This window comes from Mus caroli, chromosome 11 (assembly GCF_900094665.2).
Source record: "Mus caroli chromosome 11, CAROLI_EIJ_v1.1, whole genome shotgun sequence".
Classification (NCBI taxonomy): Eukaryota; Metazoa; Chordata; class Mammalia; order Rodentia; family Muridae; genus Mus; species Mus caroli.
In genome coordinates this window covers 1,775,912-1,786,500 of record NC_034580.1, presented here as the reverse complement: position 1 = coordinate 1,786,500, position 10,589 = coordinate 1,775,912, and the positions used below count along the sequence as shown (strand labels likewise).

The 10,589-nt window shown below is 49.0% G+C and overlaps 1 protein-coding gene across 3 annotated transcripts in view; it reads right to left on the bottom strand.

The window, feature by feature from the left end:
• Positions 1-4,580: 4,580 nt before the first annotated feature.
• Thoc5 (THO complex 5) overlaps positions 4,581-10,589 on the bottom strand; it is a 35,527-nt gene continuing 29,518 nt past the window's right edge. For all 3 annotated transcript variants that reach the window (XM_029483877.1, XM_021176115.1, XM_029483878.1), the window contains 3 exons: positions 8,570-8,685; positions 7,262-7,452; positions 4,581-4,774 (listed from right to left, as the gene is read on the bottom strand). In XM_029483877.1, coding sequence (XP_029339737.1) covers positions 4,711-4,774; positions 7,262-7,452; positions 8,570-8,685 — 371 coding nt within the window. In that variant the 3' untranslated portion in view covers positions 4,581-4,710. The remainder of the gene's footprint in view (positions 4,775-7,261; positions 7,453-8,569; positions 8,686-10,589) is intronic.

The following is a 10,589-nucleotide window of genomic DNA, read 5'->3' as shown; positions in this document are numbered from 1 at the left end:
CTTCTCAACCCACCCCAACCATGCCAAATAAAGAGTCTATGCATCCTGGTGGCAGCTGCAATTAAATAGGCCAGAAACGTGAGATTGTGATTCGTTCAAGGCCTTACCTAAAGAAAAGGCTTCATGTCTGCTCTGGTCAAAGGCTGCTGAGCAGTTAAGGTGCAGACAGGGAGAGAGTTCCTGTGGAGTGTGGTGACCACACCCTTCTCTGGAGAGGGGTTTGTTCCATCAGCGTGCTCAGTGAGAATGCCCTTGAACCAACACAGGTCATTTAGATGGTAGAGAAAACAGCAGAGTGCGAGCTGTGAAGAGAGTGAGGGAGAAGCTAGGTATGGTGGTGAACACCTACAATCACAGGACTTCGGAGGCAGAGGTGGGAGGGTCAGGAGTTCAGGTTCATCTTCAACCATAGCAAGAAGAGAGACCAAGGATATGGAGGTTAGGTTTTAGAAAGACAAGCATGGTGCCCTGGTTGGCTTTTCATGTCAACTTGACATGGGCTAGATGAGGGAGCTTCAGTTGAGAAAATGCTTCCAGAAGATTGGGGCTGTAGATGGGAAAGCCTGTAAGGCGTTTTCTTAATTAGTGATTGATCTCACTAAAGGGTATGTTCAGCCCATCGTGGGTATGGTCACTGCTGGGCTGACGGTCCTGGGTTCTATAAGAAAGCAGGCTGAGTAAGCCCTGAGGAGGGAGCCAGTGAGCAGCAACACACACACACACACAGGCACACACACACAAGCACACACACACACAGGCACACACACACAAGCACACACACACACAGGCACACACACACAGGCACACACACACAAGCACACACACACACACAAGCACACGCGCCATGGCTTCTATATCAGCTCCCACCTCTAGGTTCCTACCCTGTTTGATTTGCTGCTCTGACTTCCTTTGATGATGCACAGTGGTGTGGAAGTGTGTGTGAGCCAAATAAGCCTTTCCTCCATAACTTGCTTTTGGTTGTAGTATCTCATTACAGCAATAAACATCCTAAGGCTGATGGGCCAAGGGCTGCATCTCAGCGGTCCTTGCGTAGCAAACATGCTGCCCTGTGTTGGGTTCCCAGAACCGAAATAAATAAAGTCAAGGAACACGAATGGGGTTTTCTGGTTCAGGGTAAGTGCTGGCAGGGGCTGCATCTTGGGATGTGCCCTAGCTCAAAGAGTATGGACAGTTCCAGTAGAAGCAGCTGTGAGGTTTTCCCTATCTTCCCACCCTAGGCATGGATGGCTCCACTAAGCATCCCAAAGGGTCTGCACTGTCTTTTGTTTCTCATTTACTTTACTACCTTCTCCATAAGGCCAAAGCTTCTTTTGTTCTGCTTGCTCTTTGAAAGGAAAAACCCTCTTCTGGTGGGGACAAGCTGCACCTAGCAAGCAGAGCCTCTCCCAACATTGCAACAGTCCCTGCTTCTTTCTAGAGGTGAGTTTTTGAGCTGAGTCAGTTTGGCTCTGTGCCAGCCAAGACCAGGGGCCATTAAAGGAACTATTTTTAACCCGCTTTAATCTTATTCAGCACAGGCAGTGAAACACAGGCCTGAAAGTAGCCAGACTAAGAAGATGCTAGCAGGGACAAAGTCCCAGGCAACTAGGTCAGGAAAAAAGACAAGATTTTACTGTGTGCATAGGGAAAAAAAAAAAGTGCCTAGACGCTCAGGCTTCGTAAGACAGCAGAGAAGGAGCTGTTTAGAAAAAGCTGGTTCTCCTGTGCTCTGTGTCACCAAGAAAAATGAGGGACGAGAAGGGACAAACAATTCAATGCCTTCAAAGGGCTAGAACAAAATGCATTTGGGAGATTGTTAAAAAATATACTTCCAGGCTGGTGAGATGGCTCAGTGGGTAAGAGCACCCGACTGCTCTTCCAAAGGTCCGGAGTTCAAATCCCAGCAACCACATGGTGGCTCACAACCATCCGTAACGAGATCTGACGATCGGTGCGTCTTAAGACAGCTACAGTGTACTCACATATAATAAATAAATAAATCTTTAAAAAAATATATACTTCCTTGGCCCATCTTAGGTCAACTGAATTGGAAGATTTAGTGTAAGCTTGGGAAAGGTACTTTTGGGATCAGCTTATGGGGAGGTAACGCCTGTGTAGTTTGAGGGCCTCTGGCTGAAGAGAGCCTTCCTCTGTGAGCCAGAGGAATGGGGCAGTGTGGGGTGAGATATGGACATTTAAGGCTACCCTAAGGTACTATTCTCCTCCCGTGGGACTTTACTTAGGCAGGTATTGGTGTTTACCAGCATCTCTTAGCAAGCATTTTTTAAAGTCAAGTGTGTAAGTGGTGGTATATGCATGAATGCAGGAGTTATGGAGGGGCCAGGTGCATCAGGTCCCTGAAGTTGAGTTAGAGGTGTTGTAAGCCACCCGTCATGGATGCTGGCAAACAATTTGGAGGCCTCTACGCTCTTAACCCCTGAGCCATCTCATCTTCACAGCCCCATCTTCCCCCAAATCCTCATCTTTAAGACGCTCAGCTGAAAGGACAGAAAAGGCAGTTTCAGCTGGGCGTGGTGGCGCACGCCTTTAATCCCAGCACTCGGGAGGCAGAGGCAGGCGGATTTCTGAGTTCGAGGCCAGCCTGGTCTACAAAGTGAGTGCCNGCCAGCCTGGTCTACAAAGTGAGTGCCAGGACAGCCAGGGCTACACAGAGAAACCCTGTCTCGAAAAAAACCAAAAAAAAAAAAAAAAAAAAAAAGGCAGTTTCTATGTGAGAGGCCCACGCTGTCACGGGTCATCTACTTATAGAGTAGATGTCTTAGTCTGTGAGGAGACACCATGGCTGAGACAACTCTTAAAAGGGAAACGTTTAATCGGGGCTGACTTAGTTTCCAGGTTTAGCTTATTAGCATCATGGGGAGAGGCATGACATGCAGCAGACATGGTACTGGTGAAGATGCTGAGAGTTCCACATCTTAATTCGCTAACAGGAGAGTGTTACACTAGGCCTAGTTTGAGCTTACATGAGACCTCAAAGCCTGCCTCCCCAGTGACACACTTCTTCCAACAAGGCCACACACACCCTGCCACAGGCATTCAAACAGGAGTCTATGGGAAGCACATTCCTATTCAAACCACCACAGGAGATGTGTTTGCAAAGTGCTCTTGCACCGCTCTACAGGGAGAATAAGCTTGAGACAGCCTCCCTGGAAGTATAAGAAAAGCTATATAGTTGGCAAACTAGACTATACTTCCATACTAGACTTATTATTTACTGCTGAGATAATGTGTTAGGCAGTCCAGCGCCCCTCACACCTCCTGACTCTACCTCATGCTGGGATTATATGCATGCAGCACAAAGGCTGTTTCAGGCACTGTAGGGAATCAAACCCACAGCTTCATGAATTCTAGGCAAGCACTCTAGCAACCGAGATATATCCCTAGTCTGCAGACACAGACTAATTCTTACTTTTCTGATTTCTGAGACAGCAACCCTGGCTGTCCTAGAACTCACTATGTAGACCATGCTGGCCTTGAACTCACAGAGATCTACCTGCCTTTGCCTCCCGAGTGCTAGGATTAAAGGCATGCTCCAAAGTGCCCTTCAATAATTGTGAAATATTTTGCACTTTGTATCTTGGTTCTCTCATTATTTGTTAGTGCTGAAGAACGACACCATCTGCATGTGCTCCACACTGAGCAACGTTCTCAGCCTTATCTTTCACTTAAGCCAAATTGTGAATTTAATACTGGTTGGGGTCAGAGAGCAGATTTTCCAGACAAACGTCCAAGGATCCTTGGAACAGGGAGCGCTCTTCTTTTTGTGTGCTGAGGACTGCACCCCCAGACCTTCGACACTGAACTTCACTCTGGACCCCAGAGGAGATAGTTTTGTAAACATTTTCCCAACAGTTATTATTTATTCATTTATTTGTTTATTTACTTTTGAGATAGGGTCTTATTGTGAAGTTCTGGCTGGCCTGGAACTCAGAGATCTGCCTGTCCTCTGAAGTCCTGGGAGTAAAGACACGTATCAAGTCACTGTCTCAAAGACCCTCAAGTGTTATGGTCTCACTCTCCTATCCAAAAGGGAACCCTAATGTGCTTACCTTCTGTGGTGGTTTGTCTATGCTTCGGCCCAGGCAGTGGCACTATTAGAAGGTGTGGCCCTGTTGAAGTAGGTGCATCACTGTGGGTGTGGACTTTAAGACCCTCATCCTAGCTGCCTGGAAGCCAGTATTCTGCTAGCATCCTTCAGATGAAGAAGTAGACCTCTCAGCTCCTCCTGCACAATGCCTGCCTGGATGTTGCCATGTTCCTGCCTTGATGATAATGTGCTGAACCTCTGAACCTGTAAACCCCAATTAAGTATTGTCCTTATAAGAATTACCTTGGTTATGGAGTCTGTTCACAGCAGTAAAACCGTAACTAAGACAGAAGTTGGTACCAGGAACTGGGACATTGCTGTGTTGGCCTGACCATGCTTTTGATTAGAAGAATGTGGATGAGCAGGCTACATCCTACATTGTCGGCCACCCTTAAAAACAGCATCCAGAAATTCTTCATGCTACCATGGTCCCACCTGCTCTTCCAGACTGCCCAAGGAGCTACAAACAGAGTCCATTTGGTCAGATGACATTTTAATTAGTTGGTGTCTTTGGAAAATATCAAGAACCACATGTGGCCATAGCAAAAGGCAGATACCCAGGAGCCAGGACAGGGCTTTGGGGAATGACAAGTCGAGGAGAGTCAGCGGTGGCTGAAGAACCCTTGGGGATGGTTGTATTTAAACGGCTTCATCCTACTCGGACCCCTAGAGAAACAAGAGGGAGAGCAGTTAAGAGCATGCCTTCTGGACTGATAAAATAAATTACAGTTCACTCACAAGAGAATGCCACGTAGCTGTTATGGGGTGGGGGGTGGGGGGGGTGGGGGTAGAGCTGCATAGTTCAGGCCCAGGGCACGGTGAGAAAGCAGACCACACTGGTGAAGGAGTGATACCATCTTTGTAAAGTGTCTCTATGTGCTTACAAATGTGCGAACCTGGAGGATCCCTTAATCAGACATTTTGGGGACAGTGCCCAGTGTCCAACATGTTTTGGATCATTGCTTATAACTTTATCAGCAAACAATTTCTACAACTGCAAAGGAAGCAAGACAGTGCACAATAATGCATGGCCAGGAAGCAACAGAACACAGCCAGACAGCTGACACCAAAGCCTGTTTGTTCCAGGAAGACCAAGTCACAGCCAGGCAGGCCATGATCTATGTTCAAACTTCCTTCCTAAGATTTTAGCAGTAATTCTGTGTCCTCAAGCAAAAACTTCACAGAGGGACATATTACACACAGCTCCATAAAGACAAACATCTACAAAAAGGGCTCCGACAGCAGTAACCGGTGACACTCTGGGACTTGGTCTAAGGACTATGGGGACAGGGTAGTTTTTCCTCAACTTAACACAAGTCAGGGTCACATGGGAAGAAGCAAGTGGAGTGAGAAAGCCATGGAGAGCAAGCCAGTAAGCAGCATTCCTCCATGGCCTCTGTTTCAGTTACTGCCCCTCCTTTTCTTCAAGAAAGACTAACTGTAAACTGGGATTAACCCCTTCATCCCCAAGCTGGTTTTGGTCATGGTGTTTTTAATCACAGTGAAAAAGGAGCTATGACATATGTGAGTGCGCAGCAGAGGGTAGGAAAGGGAAGGAAAGTTTACTCTTCTCCAGTGGCTGAAGGGTATAAAACCTTCTTTCCCGCCTGTACTGTACTGACTTCTCCATCTCCGTGTCATTTTTCCATATCACAGGAAGCATGAGCTGCCTGGAGGGTGAAATACAGAGACTCCCTCTCACAGGTGGAAGGAAGCTGGAGCTGAGAGTTATTCACGGTATTAGCCTCCAAACAGCAGAGGGGTACACCGAGGCAGAGTGCCCAAGTCTTAGGCCAAGCGGCAGCTAGGGTCTGCCAGCTCACAGCAGCACTCTGCCCTCAGCCTCCTGATGACCTGAACCCCAGCAATCAGCTAGACTCCGGGCCAAGAGCCTTGCAACCCACCCATCAGCTCTGATGTTAAGTCTCGCCACAGCACGGACACAGCTCAACACATGCGGAAATGAGTCTTCCAGGAACCATTTGGGAGAAACAAGTAAAGGCTGTGTGGGGCTCCCATCCTGCAAATGTGCTGGAGTGGGAGGAGAGGTGAGAAGAGCTGAGACTTCACACAGACCACTGCAGAGAGAAGACTCAGGCTGGCATTGGGCAGTCAGCTCTGCTTCCTGTAGCCACTTGGGGCATTTCTGGTTATTATTAACAACACCATGAACCAGGACAGCAGAGGTGCCAGACAAGAGGGAAAATGCTGGGACACCTCCCTTTACATTACAACTGAGAGCAAGATGAAGAACTTTTTTGGTTTTGTTTATTCTGTAGGCAAGGTTAGCCTTGAACTCATGGCAATCCTCCTGCCTCCAGCTTTCAAGGGCTACGATTAAAGGCATGAGTTGTAACACCAGGCCTGATAGATTATAAAGATAATCCAAACACAGTTCTTCTTTACCCCTTGTCTAAAACAGAAGGGACACTAAGAAGTCATCTCTAGGGTTTTGAAAAGAAAAAACAAAACAAAACACATTAGGGGATGAACAGGAAAGAAGCCCTAATACCCATAAAGATGGAAAACTGGTCTGAGGCACTGCGAGCCCACACACTATAAATAGCAAGTTGCCAAGAGCACACCCTGAGCCCCAAACATGGAGCAGGAACCATCTCGGAACTTTACACAAATGACCTGAGCCAACCTGGGCTCTCTACAAGGTCTCAGTCCCCCACGTCGGCCCTAGGCTCAGTGCTGGCTGCCGTGGACTGCTCGCTCCTCAGCATGCTCACAGCCTGCCTTCTACAAGAGCTGGGTTTTCTTTTGTTCCCTATGCTGCCTGACTGCCCACTGTCCTGAGTCGCACCAAGGGACTTAGATGCCAGCACACTCACTAGGGACAGTGGGGATGCACTACCTTAAGTGCTCGCTTGGAGACTAAAAGTAAACAGGCCCTGCTGTTTCCCACAAAAAAAAACCAATCAAAGTTCAGTCAAAGCTTTGTAGCATGGCTCAGTCAGGGCAGTCTCCTTGGTTGCTTGATCCAGGGGCTGACAAGAACAGGTGAGCCAGGCTGCAGTTGCAGGGAAGTCTCAGGAAAGAGAAAACAAGTGTTTCCTGGAAATCCAGCTGCAGAATTGTCTGCTCTCTCTGTGTGCCAGGCACAACTGCGATCTCTGTTCAGTCACAAGAGCCCAGCCCTCTACTCACCTAAAAAGCCGCAGGCACATCTTCTCCTGGGGAAACTCCTTGGGGCCCTCGAAGCTGTCATCGTGGCTCTCAGTCTCCAGGTAGACGTCCAGCAGCACACACAGTCTCTGCAGCTGGTTGGTCAGGAGCTGGTGACTGGGCCGAGGGCCACACAACTCCTTATAGCACACGTTGACTTCACTCTCCATAGCCTGTGTGGGTGGGAAGCCAGACTCTCAGCATTTGCTTCTGCAGTATGGCCGAGCACTTTTACCTCATGGCTGAGCCTGACGGTACCACAAGATCTCCTGCTGATGCCTGCACAGGAGCTGTACACAGAGACCCCGTTTCCTCAAGACAATGGGCTCCTCTTGATTATCACCCACCTCCCCACCTCCAGCAAGGACCATGGGCATGTAGAGGAAGACATGTTCTGTGGCCACCAAGAGGCTTGTCCTCGACAGTCGCTCCAGCACTCTCACTCCAGCACTCACTCTCACTGAATTTGACTTTCTATAATACTCTGAGCTTAGTTACCATCGCACAGAAGCCCAAGGCGACAAGAAGCCTTTTGGGTGTTTTGGAGACAGGGTCTCACTAGGTGCCTGGCCTGGAACTCACTATGTAGACCAAGCTGGCCTTGAAATTAGAGACCTGTCTATTCTGTCTTCCCAGTGCTGCGATTAAAAGTGTGTGCCGGCACACCTTGCTGAAGGGAGTGCAGGAAACCCCGAGTGGATGTGTGTGGCTGACATGAACTAGCCTATCTAGGACCCTAGCCCCAGACCCACACAAGTACAGCAAAGCCTCCCCCTGTCTGATAGGCCAGGAGGAATGCCAGAGCCTTCTCTTCTCATCTGTGTGTACATGTTGATGGTGTGGACACAAAGTGTCCACCACAGCTTTCTCCTTCTGGATAGTTACAGCCTGCTCCTATTGCGGCTGGCTAAGCCTGCCTCCTCGATCCATCTCTGTAGCCCTGCTTCCCTATGCAACCTTTCCGAGTAAACACACCAGGCCTGGGGGTGGGCTGAGGGTTCTCCAGCCGAGTCAGACACTGGACTGCAGCTGTCTGTGTGTCTGTCTTTCCTCGTCACCCCCAGTCAGGTACTGGAGTGGTACACAGACACTTTGCCAGTTAACAGTGCCAACAGTGCTACCTGGGAAAAGCTGTGGGTCAGGGAAATTATGCGGTGAGCACGTTCTGTAAATCCTGGTAAGTCCCCGTCCTGAAAGTGACACTGCCCACGGCCTCAGCAACTGCAGCCTTGGCCACTGCTCACCTCTCTAGGGCCCTCCCTGGTCTCCTGCCACCCACGTGGGCCTTACCCGAATATTGTCATCGTTGCTGTTGGTTTTCTCCCCTTTCCAGTTTAGACAGAGTCGGAAAACCGGTGGGATGGAGGAGTAGCCAGGGTTCAGTACCACAGCAGCCTGAAGTTTAGCTGAGAAGAAGGGAGAGGCAGAAATTCAGTGATTACCCAGCATTCCATGGTGATCTCCACACGTGTCCAGAGCCAACAGAAACGCCTCCTCTAACTGAAGTGCTGCTGAGTATGCTGGCACCGACTGTTTTAGGATATGAGCTGAGCTGCCAGGTCCCCAGTGTAAGGCACAACGACTCTGTTCCCCCAAGAGCCTGTTCTACTTGCTGGTGTTTGTCAATGCATAAAAACCCTGCTACCTCGAGAACGTCGAGTGTGCATGTGTGTGTATGCCTGTGTTTGGTTGCTTGCCTCCATGTATATTGGCACCAACATGCATGCATCACCTTCGGGATGCAGAAGAGGGCACTGGACTCCTGGGACTGAAGTTATAGACAGTTGTGAGCTGCCATGTAGGTGCTGGGATTGACCTCAGGTCCTCAGGATGAGCAGCCTGTGCTCTTAACTACTGAGCCATCTCTACAGCCTCTTACTCCCTCCCTCCCTCCCTCCCTCCCTCCCTCCCTTTCCTCCCTCCACCCATCTTTCCTTTTCTTTCTTTCAAGAATTTGTTGTTGTTGCTGTTGAGAGTCTCACATAGCCCAAACTAGCCTCAAGTTCAATCTATAGTCAAGGATGGCCTTGAACTCCTGATCCTCCTGCTCTAACTCCCACCTAGGACTAGCGGCAAATGGTCCCAGCTCCTCATATCACATCTGTCACTGTGAGGCTCTGACAGAAACTTCTCTACCAGTAAGTAGCTGTAGAAGTACAGGACTGAGCTCAACCGGAACGGCCTGGCATCAAATCTGCTTTCATAATCGGTGAATAGACTATCTCCATATATTAAATTCCCCTCTGGTGACTGCCTTTGACCTTTCTTCCCCCAGGAGTGCAGGGATTAGAGCTGCACTGCACTGCACTCCACATGCTGACGTGGCTTCTGGGAATCAAGCTCAGGTCATCAGGCTTGTGCAGCAAGCGCTTTAACCCCTCTCCCTCTCCCTGGCTCCCAGATGGCTCTGGATTGGTCCTTCCGATTTGGCTCATATGCATTACCCAAAGATATTTATACAAAAAGCTGGTAGCTCTGTGCTGCTGCCCAGTTGAATCTGAAGACGCGGGCTCTCGTGAACGGTAGCTGGGTTTTGGATGAGAGGGAATTGCCTTCTAAAAGGATCAAGGGCCTTGAGACTCTGCTTAGCGTCCAGAATTAGCTCCTAACTCCCTCTGGCTTCCTTTACACCTGTGCCTTCTTCTCCACATCTCTACATTATCACCTGCCACGAGGCTCCTCACCAGACTGTCATCAGGTCACCTGGGACTTTCAGCCTTCAAATATTAAAGCTAAACCAGGCATGTTATCTCATGTGTGCAATCCCAGTGCTCTGGAGGCTAAGAAAAAAGCAGATGGGGAGTTCAAGGCCAGCCTGGACTACATAATGGATTCTGGCCAGCTTGAGTTGATCTCAAGGACAAAATTAAAACAGAGGTAGACAGATCTTTATGAGTTCCAGACCAGCTAGAGCCTCATGAGACTCTGTCTCAACAAAACAAACAAAGAAACAAACAAAGCGGGCCAGTGGGACAGCTCAGAAGGTAACAGTGCCTGCTCCCACACCTCATGACCTGACTTGATCCTTAAAACCCATAAGGCTGAAGCAAAGAAGTGATTCCCTCAAACCGTCCTCTGATATATAACTCGTGTGCATACGTGCGAGTGTGTCTTACATCTGAGTGCACACACATACATTATAAATAAATTTAATAAAAATTGTAGCCGGGCATGGTGGCGCATGCCTTTAATCCCAGCACTGGGGAGGCATAGGCAGGCGGATTTCTGAGTTCGAGGCCAGCCTGGTCTACAAAGTGAGCTCCAGGACAGCCAGAGCTATAAAGAGAAACCCTGTCTCGAAAAAACCAAA